This window comes from Podarcis liolepis, assembly GCF_965112155.1.
Source record: "Podarcis liolepis genome assembly, chromosome: 7".
Taxonomy (NCBI): Eukaryota; Metazoa; Chordata; class Lepidosauria; order Squamata; family Lacertidae; genus Podarcis; species Podarcis liolepis.
The window spans coordinates 65068900-65087751 of record NC_139561.1 but is presented as its reverse complement, the minus strand read 5'-3'; the positions used below and the strand labels follow the sequence as shown (position 1 = coordinate 65087751).

General features: G+C 45.5%; 1 protein-coding gene across 1 annotated transcript in view; it reads right to left on the bottom strand.

Annotated features, from left to right (window-relative positions):
- Window positions 1-18852, bottom strand: part of GRHL3 (grainyhead like transcription factor 3) — a 48480-nt gene that overhangs the window by 20057 nt on the left and 9571 nt on the right. The window contains exons 2-9 of the mRNA XM_083511812.1: window positions 10361-10547; window positions 8695-8756; window positions 7135-7471; window positions 5424-5503; window positions 4562-4715; window positions 3787-3898; window positions 3128-3222; window positions 945-1103 (exon numbers count right to left, since the gene is read on the bottom strand). Coding sequence (XP_083367938.1) covers window positions 945-1103; window positions 3128-3222; window positions 3787-3898; window positions 4562-4715; window positions 5424-5503; window positions 7135-7471; window positions 8695-8756; window positions 10361-10547 — 1186 coding nt within the window. The remainder of the gene's footprint in view (window positions 1-944; window positions 1104-3127; window positions 3223-3786; window positions 3899-4561; window positions 4716-5423; window positions 5504-7134; window positions 7472-8694; window positions 8757-10360; window positions 10548-18852) is intronic.

The following is an 18852-nucleotide window of genomic DNA, read 5'->3' as shown; positions in this document are numbered from 1 at the left end:
CAGCACAGTAATGTCAAGAGTTTCCCCGCCTTCTGCAGCCCTGCTGCTTGGCCTCCCTGCAGGCGATATTAACTTCTTCTTTTTTAAGCCTTTGTCCCAACTGCACCCACACGACTAACATCACATCTAGTTTGGCCCTCATTGAAAGGATCCAGAACGTGGAATGTCACCTCTGGGCTAATACTGAATCAGATTAAGCTCCTAGAACATTTTTATTATATGTTGCGCCTCCTAGCATTTAAAAACTGGAGGCTCACCAGTGAATTCCAGTCTTGACTGATTTACAGGTGAACTCTTGCACAGTTTAGGTTATTCACATTTAAAAGCTTTCACAGAGCCAAGTTCTTCAGCTAACAGTTCAGCTCTTGCAAAGCTGCTCTTAAAAGGCCATGTCTTTGTTTAAGAAGCTTCTTTCTTTCTTTCTTACATTCAGTGCTTTTTTTTCTAAAAAGATGTTTAAGGGTACTCTCATTTTCCTGCTCTTATTGAAATACTGCCCCTCAATGAGGCGAAACTTAGATTCACAAAATGTTTAGGGTCACCCCTGCGTCCTTCCAGAAAAAAAGCACTGCTTACATTTATATCCTGCCTCAATCACAGGGAGTTCAAGATGACATACAAGGCTATCTCCTTCCTGTTTAAGCCTCACAAAAGCTCTGTGAGAGAAAGTGACTGGCCCAAGGCTATCCAGTGTGAGGGGATTTGAACCCGGGTTTCCCATGCCCTAGCTCAGGCATCCCCAAACTCGGCCCTCCTAACAGGACCAGTGGTCAGGGATGATGGGAATTGTAGTCCCAAAACATCTGGAGGGCCAAGTTTGGGGATGCCTGCCCTAGTTTAATGCTCTTAATACCACACCGCATTGGCTCTCTAATCCCTTATTCTCGTCACGTCTTTTGGAAGTCCTTCACATTGTAACTTCTTTCCCATAGGCTTCACTCTACCTTATCACAGAATATTTTGATCTGGCAGACAGCTCGGTGAATAAGCCGGTTCGTCCCAGTACTGTAGTCATAAGTGTCTATCTGGAGGTTCAAAGGGACTCCCTTGACGCCTTTCTGGGAGGAGAAATCTGTGCTCAAGCAGTTCACGCCGATAAACACCTGCAAGAAGAATGGATAGAGTCAGGATGCAGTGGCAGTCAAAGCATTGCTCTGAAAGATACAGCGAATTCCAAGAAGCTTGTAGCTCAATGGTCGGACATCTGCTTTGCATGCGGAAGGCACCTGATTCAACCCCTGCCCGTCTCCAAGTAGGGATGGGAGGCTGCAACCCTGGGGTGCTGCTGCCAACAATCTTCTGGTCCAAAGTTAAGCACAGCTAAACCTTGCAAATAGAAAATAATGAGCCTGGCTCCACTATTTAGAGGCTGGTAGATTCAGAGACAGGTGGCAGGTGCAGGAAAAGGCCTTCAACAGCAACTCCCAGGTATTTGATGTCTCTGAAGCCTCAGCCTTCAACAGCCCCCTGGGCAGAAAGGGGAACAAGGTTTCTGGTAAGTTACATCTAACCTAAGTGCCCCAGATGACTATCACATGCTTGGAATATTTCCATGGAGGGAGAGTGAAGAGGAAGAAGATGCTTTGAAGATGGCTTATAACCTCTCCGTTTTTAGGCTTTTGTTTTTGTTTTTTTTAAGACCATGGCTACCTTTAGGCTAAAAAGAAAGGTGACCCAATGAAATTTCAGAGCAAAAAAACCTACCAACTGATCAGGTTTCAGAGTCACTAAACAGCAGGATTACTATGTATGTCTACTCAGAAGCCCTATTAAATTCAGGATATCCTATGACTGCAATTCTATGCCCACTTACTTGGGAGTAAGCCACATTTAACTCAGTGGAACTTACTTTGGAGTAGAGTACACTCTGCAAATTCATCTAGCCTTTTTCATTTACACCTCTTGCACAATCTGTCCTGCGCATGATAACTCTGTTGCAAGCCAGCACTACCTGTGACCTACCAAGCTAAACAGAGTCCACCTCCTGGTTTTGCTGTTTTCCTGGGATTGCAAACCCAAGATTGGTTTGCACCAACAGACCACGGTTCATGTCTGTTGTGGGTATGTTGAGGCCTTATTCCCTATTGCAACATAAAGCTACCTTGAATATCTGGTCTGGGTTTATGGGAAAGTACAACTTGCAGAGACTTATTAATCTGCAGGCTAATAAATGACAGTTTATAGTCTCAGAGTTGTGGCAGGAAACTTCCCCCCTATAGCCCAGCTAACAGTTTGGTGTCAGCTGCTGGCGTAGTGCTTAAAAGAACTACGAACATAGCAGGACATGTGACTGGTTTCAATCTCAGTTCGGGCAGGAACTCTTATGAAAGCTTTAGACAAGCCAAATCCCTCCAGACATCCCTTTTATTGTGGGTTCATAATGGTTTGTGCTCATGTTGATATTGCGGTGGTTATATCCAATCGGGCTTTCAGTATTATTTGCACATGCAAAAGATTTGGGGCGGACATACTGCTTTGTTTCTGATCAGTGCACGTCCTGTAGCTTCTTGCTGAAATCCTGCAACTTTTCATACCATGAATGTTCTGGTTCATTTTTGTCCCACTTTTGTAGTGTTACAGCCCCTTGGGGAAGCAACACATAACAAAGCGAAGCTGGACAAATCCACCACTGATGCACTGTTGTTGCGTCAAGGCAGAACAAGCTGCAGAAGATACCAGCAATAAAACACTAGTCTGGAGGGGCCCCCAGTTTCACCTTTGAAGACAAATAGAGTGTCGTCCCCCCGTGAAAGAGAGCTGAAGGTAGCACAACAGAGGCACCCCTGCTTATTGTGTGCAGACCTGTCTCAACTCAGTGTCTGTTCACAGGTTTCCGTAGCACTTCAAACCCTGCAATGCCTGTTTGACTGGAGCTGATAGCAGAACAAACCATAAAAGACACAAGGGTACAAACTGAAGTCTCCATGTGTGCAGAGGAGTTAGCACACCTAGCTGAAAGGGCGCTGATGAAAAGTGACTGTGAGTTCGAAGCACAGTTTAATGTTGGAATGCCAAAGCAGGAATGGGGAACATGTGGTCCTCCAGATGTGGCTGAACTACAGGTATGAAATGGAGGTAGGTTTGCGGTACAGGGGGGACCACGTGATTTGCACAGGCCTGATCATACCTTTGCTTCTTCAGCAATGTTCCAGACGAAGGACAAGGCGTTGTAAGCCACCTCCTCAATATGCTGCACAGTATTGAAATTCTCTTTACAGTCAGCTGGAAGGCATGAAACATGCAGTTACTCTTCAATTGCCCAATTATAACTTTTGAATTAAGTAACAACCATACTCTTAAAGAGGTGTGACATGCCCCACCCTTCCAGGCTACCGGAAACCACTCCTAAACTCCTTCTGGATTCTAAGGTGAAGATCCAGATCTATAGGCGGGGGCCGGGGCCAGGAAGATAATTGCTGATTTTTCCTTCTGGTGGCAGACCCCTGTGTCTCATGCAACTTTCCAGAGCTTTTAAGGGATGCAGAAGTCTGCTATTAAAACTGGGTAGCTGAAAGCTATTCTTCATTATTTTCTAAGTACACACACAAGGCCACCCCTTTATCCTAGGAATCTTAATGATGAAAACCCTGTAAACACTGGGCAGGGTATAAAAAATAAATTCTTATTCTTATTCTTTTAAATCAGAACAGCAACCAGTTCAATTTAATACCCTAAGTGCTAATAAGGACTGCATTCACTTGGAAATAAAAGAGGGAGGGTTTTTTTCACTGCATCTGTTTCCTTTCCCTCCTAGACAAGAAATCCGAAAGCATCTCTATGCCTTACCGACATCGATGACTCTCTGTTTAGCTGTAGGTTGACGTGAATGCCAGTGCTTCCAGAACTTGAGCTGCTCCACTGGAATTTTTTCATTGTCAAAAACCACCATCACAACACTCTGGGAGAAAGGGGAAAAGCCAATTGGATTACCGTTCAATACATAATACTGTAGTATATATAGTATTAACTTATGTATTCATTTGCAAAATCAAATCCAGCTTGGGGAAACACTTTAGTAGAGGCGTTCCAGCCCATGGGCTGGTATGCATCCCCTCCCACACAGTGGGGAGCAGCTGAAAGGGAAAAGGGCATTGCTGTATGCAACTGCCACTCCTTTCCTTTTCAGAACCTATAGCAGGAAAACCAAAGCAAAATGTCCAAGCAAAGAAAAAGCTTGGTGTACCTTGGAAATATGGAAACGGCACCCATACATTTTGCAACTGTATGACTGCAATTGTCAGGATGCAATTGCGTTTTGATGTTTGAGGTTTTGAATAACTGTCAGGAAAGGTTTGCAGTTCGTCTGTGCATCAATATTATTCGCATTCTTGTGTGGGGTTTAGTGAGTTCCACTTGGGTAATGCAGCCCTCAGCACTTCCCTGCACTTCCTGACCTCTACTTTAAAGCATATGCTATAATTTCTGAAACCTCCATGGCGATTGGCTGTAATATCTCTGGCTTCAGAAAACTGGGGGGGGGGGGGGGAACCACCTCCAACACCATTGTTTCAGCTGTTCCACATCATATATTGCTGGGAACTTTCCTTGGCACATCACTTACCTTCACTTTATTAGAGGACAGGTGTAAACATTTCGCTTCTGCAGCTGTCCGCAGCGTGACTGGGTAGAACTGTCCTTTGTTGAGGTAGGCCATGGGTGAGTCACCCGATTTGATGTGAATAGCTTTAGGGGATCCCAACATATATTCAAAGTCACTTAAATGGAGCAATTAAAAAAGAGGGAGAGGGAGAAGGCAGAGATTAAATAAACCACTTATACTATTTTACTCTGCAAGACACACCAAAACACAGACAAGAAGCCAGTGGCGGCTGGGGACCATTGGAACTGGTAAGGGCAGAAGGCAGAGAGGCCAACAGGAAGTGGAGACAGAGCCCATGGCAGGGTGAGCCAACTAATTCTCTTTTCCGCCCCATCTTCCTCCCTGGTGAGTTTTGCAAGGGCAACACTGAGACTGAGGAGGAGGAGGAAGACACAGGGGGTTGGACTAGATGACCCTCAGGAGTCCCTTCCAACTCTACAACTCTATGATTCTATGACTCCCTGGACTGGGTGCAAGTAAAAAGGTAGGCAGGTGGGACAGTGCCTTATTCACCCAAATGGTGAATTGACAGAAGTATCTGAAGGCCAAACTAGGTGTCTGGCAGGATAGTCCTATGTATTTATTCATGTGTTTGTCCAGCAGATGACTGGATGGGGTCCATTTTAAAAATAAAATAAAATAAAACGGAACACACGGATTAAGCAAGCAAAGTTATTCTCCCTTCTCACCAGTGACAGTGCCCAACAGGTGTGTGTATGAGACAGAACAACCCTCTCATTAAACTTCCACCTCGATTTACTAGGAACATTTCTTCAGCGAAACACATTTCGATCATATTATTTGAGAAAGCCTTTGCTGTTACCTCTTGGCATCATTGGCGGAATAACTCTCTGAACATGGTGCATCTGTCTGGGACTTCAGGATATCATTGAAGATCAACGACTGCAGGGAGAGACAAAATCAGGACAGCTGTATATGGATTCTTTTGTATTCCAGTTCACTCAAGGAAATAAAAACACCACCCAGGTCCATTTGGAATCAAGGCAAAACATTCGTTCTGAATTTTCTGAAAACTGGCATATGCCTCGCCAACATTTTTATCCACATGTAATAATTTAGCAGGTGGGGGTTTTCTAAAAGTCCTAGGAAAAAGCTTCATCTGCTGCTGAACTGTGCTAGGCTGCTGTCAAAAAGCAGGGCTAATAATAATAATAATAAGAAAAAAACAAGTTATCATGCCCAGCTGGAATCCATCCACTACTCTTAATCCACTGAGCCTACTAAAGGCCATAGGATCAGGCCCTGAATAGGAGAGAGGGAATTCAAGAATCCAGCTCTTCAGTGATATTTTTTTCAACTAGCCTTGCAAGGAAATTCTAGGGGTTTGATGGAAGTGGCGAAGGATCATTATATAAAGCAGAGCCTTCCCCAGCCTGGTGCCTTCCAGATATTTTGCACTATAGCTCCCATTGGTCCCAGCCAGCAGAGCTAATAGTCAGGGGTTATAGGTACTGTACCTAGAATGACCTATAGCCTTCTCGGATCCCTCATTTCCCACCTCGGGGAAGGTTGATGTTTTGCCAAATGAATGCATTATGAACCACATCCCAAACCACTTCCTGATCAGGTAAGGCATTAACAAGAAGCTACAATGCACTTCCTCTTCCTACTTTAGATGTGAAGCAAAACATCTGAGCCATAGGAGCTGACGTGTGAAAAAGGACATAGCAAGTGGCTTCACACACACACACGCACACACACACACACACACTTCTCCCCAGAAGCCCCCCTTGAAAGACACTCTGTCAATTCTACAACTTTGAATGGCAGATCCCTTTTCACCCACCCTTAGCCAACTTTTCAACAGTATTGTCAATATATTTGTGGTACATTTAAAGCACTTTTACCACTTTAGGAGTTTAGGTTTCCATGAAGAATCTGGAAACTGAACCTTAAGGGTGCTGGGAATTATAGTTATGCGAGGAGTCTCCTCACAACTCTCAGCACCCTTTGACAAACTATAGCTCCCAGGATTCTTTGAGGCGGGGAGCCATGACTATTAAAGTGGTATAATATTGCATTAAAGGTATGGTGTAGTTGTGATTGCAGTGTTCATTAGTGGCAGATGGAGACAATGGGAGAGACAGTGGTTGTTGGGGATGGGCATGGTTTAAGTCTTCCTCTTCTCCTTTCATCTACTACCATTTCCTTTGTGTATGACCAGCCCAGATGTAGCAGCAGGGAGGGAAGTGGAAATTCGGCAATAAGCTACAGAAGACCGACAGCCTGGCTAGCCTGCGTACAGGCAGAGAAGATTATTTCAGGAAGCAGAAGGGCTGATGGGGGGAATGTTAAGAAGCGCTTCCAACAAAACAAGCCACTTCATCCTGTTGAATCTCAATGACGGCTAACTTGGCACATAAGGGACACTCCCTCTGCTCGCTTAATTAGTGCAATTTGTGCTGCTCCCATTTATACCATACATGTCACATCCTGCCCAGAGATGGGCAGAACCACAGAGTTTTGTTCTAGAAACGTTTTGGCAAGCCCAGAGGTCTGGGCACAGTGCTGACCTCCTGAGGGTCTTCTTTGAATGTGCTGTCCGGTTGCCACCTCTGTTGCGGCGGAGCCACGTGGATCGCGTCAAAGAGGGAATTGAGGGAGCTGTTGTCATACACATCCCCCGAGGTTAGCATATAGTTCTCGGGACTGGCTTCCAGCTTGCTGGTGCCCGGAGGCAGGGCAGGTGGCTTGTGAGGAGAGGGGATGCCCTCCATCCCTAAGCCATTCTTCTTGGGCACATCGAGATACTCTTGGTTCATGGAAACATTTTCAGCCAGGAGCTTCATGATGTGAGTGGAGTTTTCAAAGGAGGAAATCTCAGGTTCGTACTCCATCCCATGGCAGTGCCTAGAGGCGAAGGAGGAGCCAGAGAAAAGAATACTTAGCAATGCAAGACCATTTGGTCACTCATCTGCACCTGAGGCACAAGGAAAGAACACAGGCAACTATTTGGGCAAGGGAAGTTCATCATTTCCAAGCAAGGAAAAGAGTTAAATCTAACCGCTCCCCACCCAGCCCTTGTGGGACTGGGCAGTGCCCACGACTCACGATGACCCCGCTGCAATGGTTCAGAAATAGGCATGTAAAACACATAGCTCAGGGGTACACAGAGTCCAGGAATTGAGGGACTAAACTGAAAGATGCCAACCGACTGTTAACTTATTTCGGGGAGGGTTATCTGAAAAGCACGGAAGCCAAGGAGGATGAAAGGGAGTACATTGCTCGATTTGGAAGCAGTTGAAACAAAAGCAGGCTTATCACCTTCACGTTCAGTGCAGAAAAAGGCCACGGCGAGCCTCTCTCTCCTAGTTCTCTCTGTCCTTTGCTACCTCTGCCATGGGGGACATGGGTGAAGTTCAATCCCCCTCAGGGGATTTGAGAGGAGGGAGGGGGTCCTACTGAACCATATTCTGGAGCCCCACACTTCTTGAACCAGTGCTCCAGGGTCTGCTGCGCCAGCTCCGTTTAAAAGTGCTGCTGACAGCCTGGGTCCAGAATACCCATGGCCACCTTCAGCACTGACCTACCACAAACCTGTAAGATCAACCAGGAACAGTCTCTTGAATCACAACATCTATGCACCACGATCAGATCTTTGAAGGCTGTCCAGAGAGGCATTCTTAGTTCCTGTCCCCCAGCTATGGAATTCACTCCCCCTTAAGACATGCCAAAGTCAGGGCCTTGATGTCTTCCAGAAGCAGTATACCATTTCAAAAACATTCAGAGTGACTTTGGGTGGGTAGCAGAGGCATGCGGAGGCTGAGTCTTTGGCCTCGTGCATGCAACCATACATTTTAAAGCACCCCAAAGAATTCTGGGAACTATATTTGTTAAGATTGCTGGGAATTATAGCTCGGTGAGGGCAAACCACAGTTCCCAGGATTCTTGCAATGAGGGGATGTGCTTTAAAGGTATAGTAGCTTGGGCTCTGGATCTCTTGCCCCTCCCCCCATTTTTAATGTTTTTAAGCCTTTGCTGGGCCAGTATTTGAAAGCTAGTTGGTCACGAGCCAAGCTGACTCCCTCCACTTGCAAACTCTGGAGGTCTCCCAGGGCAGGATTCTCTCTCACCTCTTCCCAAGTTCGTTGCGCCCCGTTGTCCCAGACGGAAGGATCCTCTTCTCCTTTGGTACCTGTCAAGTTAACAAAAAACAGAAATGTTCCCTGAATAACAGGTAGGGAGAGAGACGCTTCTGGGTTAGCTACTGTCAAAATAGGTTGACCATGCTTTAATTTCCCCATTTCCTTAGTGTCAGTACGTCCCCTCCCCCATGGCCCAGGGCGACTGTTTTATATATCTTTATATTGTGAAATTGCTCTGAGATGCTTCATAGAAAGCAGTTCTTAAATGAATGAATTAATTAAATTAATAATAATAATAATAATAATAATAATAATAATAATAATAATAATCTCCTGCCTCTCGCATCCATGCCAGGAAAAGCACCCTTTCTCAATGAATAACAAATGTGTTGCCAACACGTGATTATTAGTGATTCTGCTGCAGAGCAAATCTGTTTGATCAGACAAGATGTCTGCTTCTTCTGTGTGGACACAGAAGCGTGGAATGGGATTCCTTCCTTCCTTGAGATTCAGGCATCTGAGAGAGCATATCAACACTGTTTTAACAGCCGTTCCCTCTTCTCAGGGAACCCTGGGAATTGCAATTTTGCCTTTATTTGTGCAACTTTTGCACTGCTTTTCACCACAAGTGTGGTCCTATGAGCTTTTCCTGTTGTCCTGGGGGCTTTTCGCCACAGAAGTGGTGCCGTAGTTCTGCAAGGAAAAAGTTTACCCCTCACAGAATTAAAACTCCCGGCACCCTAAACACATTGCAGTTCCAAGATTTTTATAAACATTCAGAAAAAAACTTTGACAGTAAGAGCTGTTTGGCAGCGGAACAGACTCCCACAAGAGGTGGTGGACTCTCCTTCCTTGGAGGTTTTTAAGCAGGGGTTGGATGGCCACCTGTCATGGATGCTTTAGCTGAGATTCCCTCATTGCAGAGGGTTGGACTAGATGGCCCTGGGGTCCCTTCCAACTCTAAAGTTCTATAATTCTAAGCCATGTGCTTCACAGGTATAGTGTGGCTGTGACCCAAACAGAGCGATTATAGACAACAACCATCGCCACCTGATCTGTGGTGAAGTTCTTGTTACTGCTTGGTGAGGCATGGTAAGGACCACAAAGTTATCACAGGCCAAGAATACTCAACCTGAAGTAACCTGGTCATGTTTACAGGCCTAGTGGTGTAGCGTGGGTTGTCAGCACCCGGGGCAAGGCAAGTAATTTGCACCCCCTAACCCGTGGATTTGCGCCCCCTAACCCTAACCCCCAGATGTTGCGCCCGGTGCGCCCGGCCCCCCCTGCACCCCCCACGCTACGCCACTGTACAGGCCTTTTCCCTGTGAAGAACTTAAAGGGTCACAATAAACCAGCCTTGCTCCAAGCTGGTGCCTTTCAGATGTTTTGTACTACAACTGCTAATGGGGATAGCTCAGTAGGTTAGAGTGTGGTTCTGATAATGGCAATGTTGCAGGTTCGAACCCCATATGGGAAAGCGGAATATTTCTGCATTGCAGGGGGTTGGACTAGATGATCCTCATTGTTCCCTTCCAGTTCTGCAATTCTATGGTTCTATACCAGCCTCAGCCATCACATGGTTAGGTGTGGGTGGGGGAAGACGGCAGGAAATGTCATTTTCGGGGCCTTGAGTCACGCTGGCCGCTTTTCATACCATGTAATAGTCATAGAGGAGACTCAGGGCAGCCACGCTGTCGTCATCTCCATTAACCCTCATCATAGCCTTGGTGGCTGCTGTCAGAGGGTTCTCCAGGTAGCTCTTCCATGCCTCGTCTTCATTCGCATAAGGGTATTTCTGGAAGCCCATCCCGTCATTCTTCAGAAAGCGCACAGACCTAAAACTGGGTGGGAAGCACAGAGCAGAAGGTTTATTTCTAGCATGTTTCCTGGGGAAGCTAAAAAAGGGTGCAATTTCATCTTTTCCTCTCCTTTTGCAAAACATTTGCACATGCTGGGGGCGAGAGACAAAAACCTGATTGTATCAGTGAAAGGAGGAAACTTTGGTCTTCTCATCCCCTGTTTTTTGTCTTTCTTCCCAGCCAAAGATTATGGTAATTTGTTGTGTTGTCATCGTTTTATTTTATAATTCTGAGCTGCCCTAATTGAGTTTAAATTGGACGGAAGGGCGGATTTCTTGTTTTTTTACTATAAACAGGTAAACCCATGATTACTCCTACTTCATATTTTTCATAGAGTCCAGCCCTAGCTCCGGAGCCAAGCCCTGAATCAATTAGCATGTTTCTACCCTATCTTTCGCAACAAAAAATGTAAGCAATTTGAAACAAAACAGAACAATAACAATAATTAAATAAAGAGTAGGCCAACAATAAAACCATCTGCGACAGGAGGAGCTGGAACAAGACCAGCAATACTATATCTTTCACTAAAAACCTGGGGAAATCAAGGATGAAATCTGACAGCATGGAAGCTAATGATGCAAAGGTTCTCTACAGAGAATATTTCACAGTTGGGGACTTCTTGATGGTAACGCCCTTTCTCCAGTTGCTGTCCACTTAACCGCTAAAGACTAGGGTATCCAGAGGTTAATGGTGGACCAGTTCATATGAGAGCAAGCTATCTTTCTGGCATCCTGGACTCAATCTATATAGGGTTGTATAGGCTAAAACCAGAACCTTGAATTGTGCCCAGAAACAATTTGGAAGCCAATCATGGCAACGTCCCAGTAGATTATGCCCTTTGAGGATTATTTTGTGAATTGAGAGTGTTTTTGAAAAGAAAAAGCAAACAGCATGGGAGGGTACAGTGTAATAATTTTTTTAAAATAGAAAATGATAAAAGTCAATGTTCCACTGGGTTTTCATCCAAGATCTGTCTCTCTGTGCATCTACGCCACCCATTTAAAGCACCTGGCTCCCCCCACCCCACAAAGAATTGTGGCAACTCTAGTTTGTTAAGGGTGCTGGGAATTGTAGCTCAGTTCCCGGGATTTCTGGAAGGAAATAATGTGTTTTAAGTGTATGGTGTGGATGTGAGACAGCAGCCTACTGTACCAAGATCACATTTACATTTGTTGCTCCACCCACTTTGCCTCTGGCTTCACCCACCACTGATATGTGGCCCTTGGGATGGTTGCTCAGAAAGGAATGTGGCCCTCAGGCTGAAAAAGGTTTCCCACGCCTGCTCCAATGCTTCCTGTTCAGGCTGAGATTTTACTTGGGCAATGGTAGGTTTTGGTTGACGCTTGGTTTGTCCTCTGGTCCTGTCCCCTAGTTTCTGGTTCCCACTCAATAACCTATGGCTCAGCTCTGACAATCTCTCTCCCTCTCAGGCTTATTTGCATCCTCTATATTTGCATTGGAGTTATGATTATATAGATTGCGCAGCATGACGTTTTCAGGATTAATCATATTAACTATGAACAAAACCCTGGAACAGCTCCTCAGGAATATTATGAAATAGAGGGAAGGGGGAGGGGGATTCATGAGAACAGAGTAACCCAACACATCTGGGCTTGTTACCCTTTTGACTTCAGTTGCCTAAATGTTCTGCTGATATTTCGGTTTCTGGGATTTACATCCCACCCCAAAGGCATGGGATGGGACCAAGGCAACTCCAAAATCAGAAGGTATTAAGTAAACACACATCTCTGAACAACAATCATGTTTAGACTTTGAAATCTGTCCAAGAAGATGAAATGCGCTAGCTGTCTCTTTGCGAACAGAAAGACTGCACAGAAATGTTTTAACATACAAATGAAATTCAGTTCCATGTGGAACAGCTGATGAAGGGCTAACCAAGTGTGAGGAGAAACCCAGCATCAAAGCTGTGAACACACATTTTATTCTGGAATCAATGGAAACTTGAATACTTGTCCCGTTCCCCCCCCAATCTAGATCTATTGCATATTTTTTGCCCCTAACAAACTGGTTTTATTCTGAAAATAAATGCTCATTCCATATTATTTTGCAACATGTCCATTTGAAAATAGAAGTTGGCAGTCCCAACAATGGGGTGTATGCGCACCTGCCCAATAATGTTGTAGCTAGATGTATAGTCAGGGGGCTGCCATCTCGCTTCCTGTGGGTGGTGCCATGGGGCACATGAAGACTTTTACTGTGTAGGAGAGAGGTGCAGTGCGTCAGGCAGCAATGACAGGAAATAGAGGTCTCCTAACAACTCCCAGCACCCTTAGCAGACTACAATTCCCAGTGTTCTTTGGGGAAAGCCACTGCTTTAAAGGGTCTAGTAGTGAACAGAGTTTTGGGTTTGGGAGACTCAGATTCAAACCTCTACATAGCCATAGATCTTGAGGCTCTCACATTTACCTCACCTCCCGCCCCTGCCCCTGATAAACATGGGGAAGAGAACCTCCTCCTTGGAGCTTTTCTTTTCAGAGGAGCTAAAGGGGAAGAGGACAATCAGAACAAATAAAGAGCTCCGTTGCCAGAGGGGACAGAGCCAAATAAATCCTTGCTAAGCCCCACCCTTGGGCACTAGCGCACTTTTCAGAGGCACCATCGCCTCAGGGGCAGAAGTTTTTCTCAGATCATTGTTGACTCCACTGTCCCAGAATCAAACAGCAACTATTACTTACTGGCTAATAACAGTCTTGAACAGTGGACGGGCATTTTAAGGCAAGTCTAGTTTGATGCCACTAGCTGGGATGAGTCACCCACCAGCCCAGGAGCCACCTTTTTGTGAGAGCTTGGAAAACCCTAAGATCTGGGCTACTATATGTGGGGAGGTTTATTTTCCCGCTAGTTCAAGGCATATTTCCCCTCCAAGGAGCTCATCCAATTCCTTCCTACTCTTTTCTATGAGTTGTCTCCAATATTAGCCCTACTTAGAGTAGAGCCATTGAAATTAATGGACATGACCAAGACGCCATTTGAGCTTTATATTTAAAGCAGTATCACGCCACTTTAAATAGTCAAGGTTCCACCAAAGAATCCTGGGAATTGTAGTTTGTTAAGGGGACTGAGGGTTGTGAGGAAACCTTGTATCCCCCTCAAAGAGCCACAATTGCCAGAGTGGCTTAACAATCAATCGCTCTTTCTAAAGAACTCTGAAAATTGTGACTCTGTAAAGGGAATAGGAATCCCCTAACAACTCTCACAGGCCCTCCAAGTGTACCCATTTTCCAGGGACATCCCTGATTTAGAGAAGCCATCCCAGTTTCTGATTTGATCCTAGAATGTCCTTAGGATGTCTCCTATTTTCATTGGAGAAATGTTGGAGGGTATGAAGTTATCTGACCCCCGAGCCATCTGAAGACAATCCTATATAGGGAAGGTTTTTTTAAAAAAATGGTTTAATGTTTTATTATTGCTTGTATATATGTTGGAAGCTGCCCAGAGTGGCTGGAGCAACCCAGTAAGATGTGTGGGGTATAAATAGTAAAATTATCAATATAGAATGGGACGTCCCTATTTTCATTGGAGAAATGTTGGCGGGTATGCTCTCAGCACCTTTCACAAGCGACAATTCCCACGATTCTTTGGGGGAAGCCCTGACTTTTTAAAGTGCTATTATGCTGCTTTAAGTGTATAAGTGCAGATGCGGTCCAATGTAGGTCCATAAATTTCAGCAGGTTTATTCTGAGTGGAACTTACTGGGATACAACACAATGAATTTACCTCATGGGGGGAAAGAGAGCCAGTTGGAATGCTTACAGCCACAGTGGCCCTCAGGCATCACTAAGGCCTAATGTGGCCTTCTTGGAATAGGGATACTCTCACTGCTTGCTTAGCTTATCAGTTCATCATCTTGATGGCAAAGGCCCTATGGCCTTTCATAAAGCCTGACAGCCAACTTGCTAGGGTTGGGGGGTGGGTGGGAATGCCAGTGGTTCAGCCAGAATCAGGAGTAGAGAAGCTCTGGCTTGCCAGACCTTGGATGGATTTAAGTTCCCCTCATCCCTGACTACTGGCCATGCTGTCTGGGACTGATGGGAATTGGTCCAGCAACATGTGGAGGGCCAGATTATTAACGCCATCCCTGCACGGGCAGAGATCTAGTGAGAAAACAGCCCGCCTGCCCCACCTACGCTATGTATGATGGATGTAGCCTGGCCATTAGAATCAGCAAACAGCTGAAGAGAATGCAACAACAGGAAATACTAGGAGGCACCAAGTTTGAAGAGCCCCAGGCCAAAGAAACCCAGGTGGCTCAAGCAACCAAGTCATCACAGGCAACAGAAAACCATCTCCGTGGTTATCAGCCAGCATCATCTAACTATTTCTGAACATCTAATCAACAAGGACCACTAAGCACTGTCAAGTGACTGGGAAAAACAGCAGCAGCAGTGGCAGCCTGGGATGATCCTATGCCTTTCAGAGCAGCTCTGCCTGCAAAGAGTTTTATTTACAACTTGGAGCTGACAATGATCACTAGATTTTATCTGCGAGTGAAGCTGTTGTTTAAAAGCAGGAGAGCAGAGGCCTATAAGAAAAAAAGAGAAGTTGGGGCGACTATAGGGCCACAGCAGGCATGTTGATGTGCATACTCAGCAATATGTTTAGGAAAAAATCTATTTGCTTTTATGCTTTCACTATGGCAGCAAAAATGTAATGTTGGACTAGATGGCCCTTCGGGTCTCTTTTTATTATTCTTTCCAGAATTTTGCTTCCCCTTTCCCAAAGTATGGTTATCAGAAGAAAGGAGGAGGGAAATCCAAGCTGAAGTGCCTAAGAGCAAAAGCTTACGTCCCCCCCATTCTTGAGCAAACAAACCTGCCCCTTCCCCACCAGCCTCTCCCAACGGGACATGATGGCACTAATGCTCATCAGTTTCACCCACTGCATAAAAACACCAACAGGTGGTTTTTTTCATGCTTTTTTTTTTAGTGGAAGTTTCGTTGTCTTTAAATTTTCTCACGCAGCCCTCCCTCCCCTTCAGTGCCGCCCCACTGTCTCCAAGGAGCACACGTTAGGATGACTCAGGTTTCACCACCATCAACTCTGCTTAATCCTGTTCAGACAAGAACCTTCAGCCAGACTGAATCCAAAATATTCACATGAAAAGGAGTAAGGGGGAGGGCAGAGAATCAGCAGCAGGGCTATTCAGCCCAGGGATGGGCTCTCTCCAAGCCTTGCCTGGACTTCCCTTCTCCTTTATTTATTTTTTAATTAGGCTCCCCGCAGTCTGCTGCTGTATCTTAAGCTGACAAAGCAATGCATGCATGCTCAGCATCTCCCCACAGTTACAGCATGAACTGATGTGCATAAGCAATTTGCTCCCAGCTACGACATATTCTCAGGAGCGTGGAACCACTGATCTTTGTGGGGTAGGTGTGCACAAGGGTAGACACAGGATCAGGACACACGGACAGGATCAGAGGAGAGATGTGTAGGTTTGCAAGAGCCTTGCAGACGCAGTGATGTGGTTCAGCAATTTAAGCTGCGTACAGATTGCCATTTTTACTCCAGCTCTGGTGTGCCCTCACCACTGGTGTTTGAAGCAGAGAACACATGGCGTTGCCACAATCCATAGATACCCTGTAGTTTATTGGGGAAATACTGTCTTCCCTCAAACCAGCTTCCATCCAATTTGAGAACAGCAGCTGCAGTTCAGCTTGAGGTGTGTACATTCCAGCCCATGGCCCAGCGGGCAGCTTCATTGAACAGGAGTTCAGCGCAGGAAATCAAGCAATGTGCATTGGGTGGAGACATGCCCTTCTCTGGTGTGAGAAAGCGACTTGAAAGGCAGCGGGGCGAGGAACACTTCACCGTGCCAATCTGTATACAGCCTTAGACTCGAGACTTAATGGTACACAGGGTAGAGCATCTTTTCCTCACTTTCCCTATTTGCCCAGTCAGCTTCCTCCTGATATCCCTCCAGCCCTGCAAAGGCCACCACCATCATCTCTGGTGATGTGGCCTTATTGAACAGCTAGGCTGTACTCTAGATTGTTACATTCAGTGGGGGCTGGGCTGGTCCACTAGGGTGAGGGAGGTGCTGTCCCACCAGCCCCTGTCTGCTTGCCCCCTTACTTAACACCAGTCCAGTGGCGACTCTGGCTCTACTTCCCAGCCCAAACAATTGGAACAGGTACCAGCTTCCACTGGTTACATTATTCATATTCATGTAGAATATTTACCGGTATATACTGTACTACCTTTCAGCAAAACGTTAATATAGAATAAGATGTGCAGGAGGTCCCCTCCCCACATTCACGCCTTAAAAAAAGTTCTTCCAAGAGGCCCAGAGTTGCAAACTCTGCATTAATTCCAAATGTGAATAACAAAACTCTCCACGTCTCTGTGTTGTGGGGCTGAATGATGTAAGTGGGAAGGTACTCTGCGACAGATTGTGGTTCCCTGCACCCCTGACCCCCAATATAGCACCTCACCCTTTTTTAAATGCCCCCAAATCCTCTCTAAGCAGCGATCCCACCCTCCTACCCCACCCACTCACTTTGCAGTATTTGTCATGCTATCCTTGACTTCTCTGTCTGTGGGCAATTCTGTGTGGTTAAACAAACTTTCTTCTTCTTTCTTTTACAAGCTTGTTCTCTTTTGTGTAGCTGTCAGACTAAAAGGGGGAGATTGAAGCGGGTGGGGTCAGGGTGGGAAAACCCACAGTTTTGCAACACAGACAAGGTGGCCCTTTCTCCCTGCTTGGGAAGAAAGCGATGTGCCATCCAAGTTACAGTTAAAAACAAAGCCCACCTCCTTTTAAGAATATCTATCTATCTATCTGAGTGAAAGAGCATTAGCTCCCACTCAAACATGCATGGTTAGGAATGGCTGCTTTCACACAGAACAGTAAGTCAAGGCTATTGGATTAATAAGGCATACTGTCCTTGCTGACGCACTAAGAAGAGGATCGCTCAGCTAACATCATGTCCACTAAACTCAAGGTTGCGGTTCGTTTCACCATAATGATTCACAAGCACCAGGTAGTCTGAAACCATGGTTTGTGGTTGGCTTACAGATCATGGTCTGTGAGGGAGCAACAAACCATGGTTCCAGATTTGGCTTTAGCACTAGGTCATTTCCTTCCTGGTTTGCTTACCCACTCACACCCACTCACTTCCAGGAGTGATCAGGGCTGTGTGCACTCTGCTCACATGCCAGCATGTTTTATTAAGCCAAGACACGGCCGTGGTCCCCTGAGGCCCTTCAGAAGACAAGCAGGGGCTGGTGACCAGGGAAGGGCCTTTGCAGTGATGGGCACCCCATTTATGGACCTTCTTCTCAATAAGGTGGCTTGCCTGGTACTCTTCTGCCCTTTGACACCATATGAAGATCTTTTACTTGGTTCAGACTTCTTAACTTTCCTATAACTGCAGATTTTTAGTCATGTTGTTTGTTTTTTTAAAAAAGATTCTACTATCATTACCTCACAATTATTATAAGCTTCCTTGAAGGTTTTGTAAAACAAAAGGGCAGGATATATAAATAAAATGAAAAAGGCTTTTCAGATGGCAACCAGAAGGAAAACGGAAGAGGGTGGGGGGTGTCTGTATTGCCCCCACCTGGTCATGTGATGAACCTGTGTTCGGGTGACTATAATACATTGCAAAAAAAAGAAAGAAAGAGGAAACAAGGGAAAAGGAGCAAGGAAGCATTTTCATAAAATTCGCATATACTAATTGTATCAATGCAAATGTATAAATAATTAGTATAATTTGTATCAAAATATAGTCCATCTCATCATAGCAAGGAAGGCTGTGCCCAGGTGACTCATGCTGTCCACCTTACTCTGCTCCCTAGGGCTAACAGTGGACAGACAGCTTCCAAGCCCTGCTGCTCTCCCTTGGTTTGGTTCTTCCGTATAGCCTATATCCAGACCAGACAGCCTTACAGGTAGAGGGTGACTTCAAGTCGACAGTGTTTGTACTTGCACGTAATGCTAAGCCAAACTTTGGCTTGGTGTAAATGTGCTGGTTCCCAAGGAGGAGCTTGAACTTGCTTTGCTCCTTCCTGAGCTTTTAAGCTGAGTGACGTGTCATGGCTAAACCAAGGCTTGGCAAAGCGAGCGGGTTGTCTGAACCCAGAATCAGGGTCAGTTGTTGCAGATTGTAATTTAGGAGGAGAGAACTTAAGTCATGATTCTGGATTCAGGCAGCACACTAAAGCTGAGTGCACATCACACATCTAAAATACAGAAGGAAAGATTTGAAGAAGAATGATTGCCTCTTGTGTGTGTGTGTGTGTGTGTGTGTGTGTGTGTGTTTGTGTG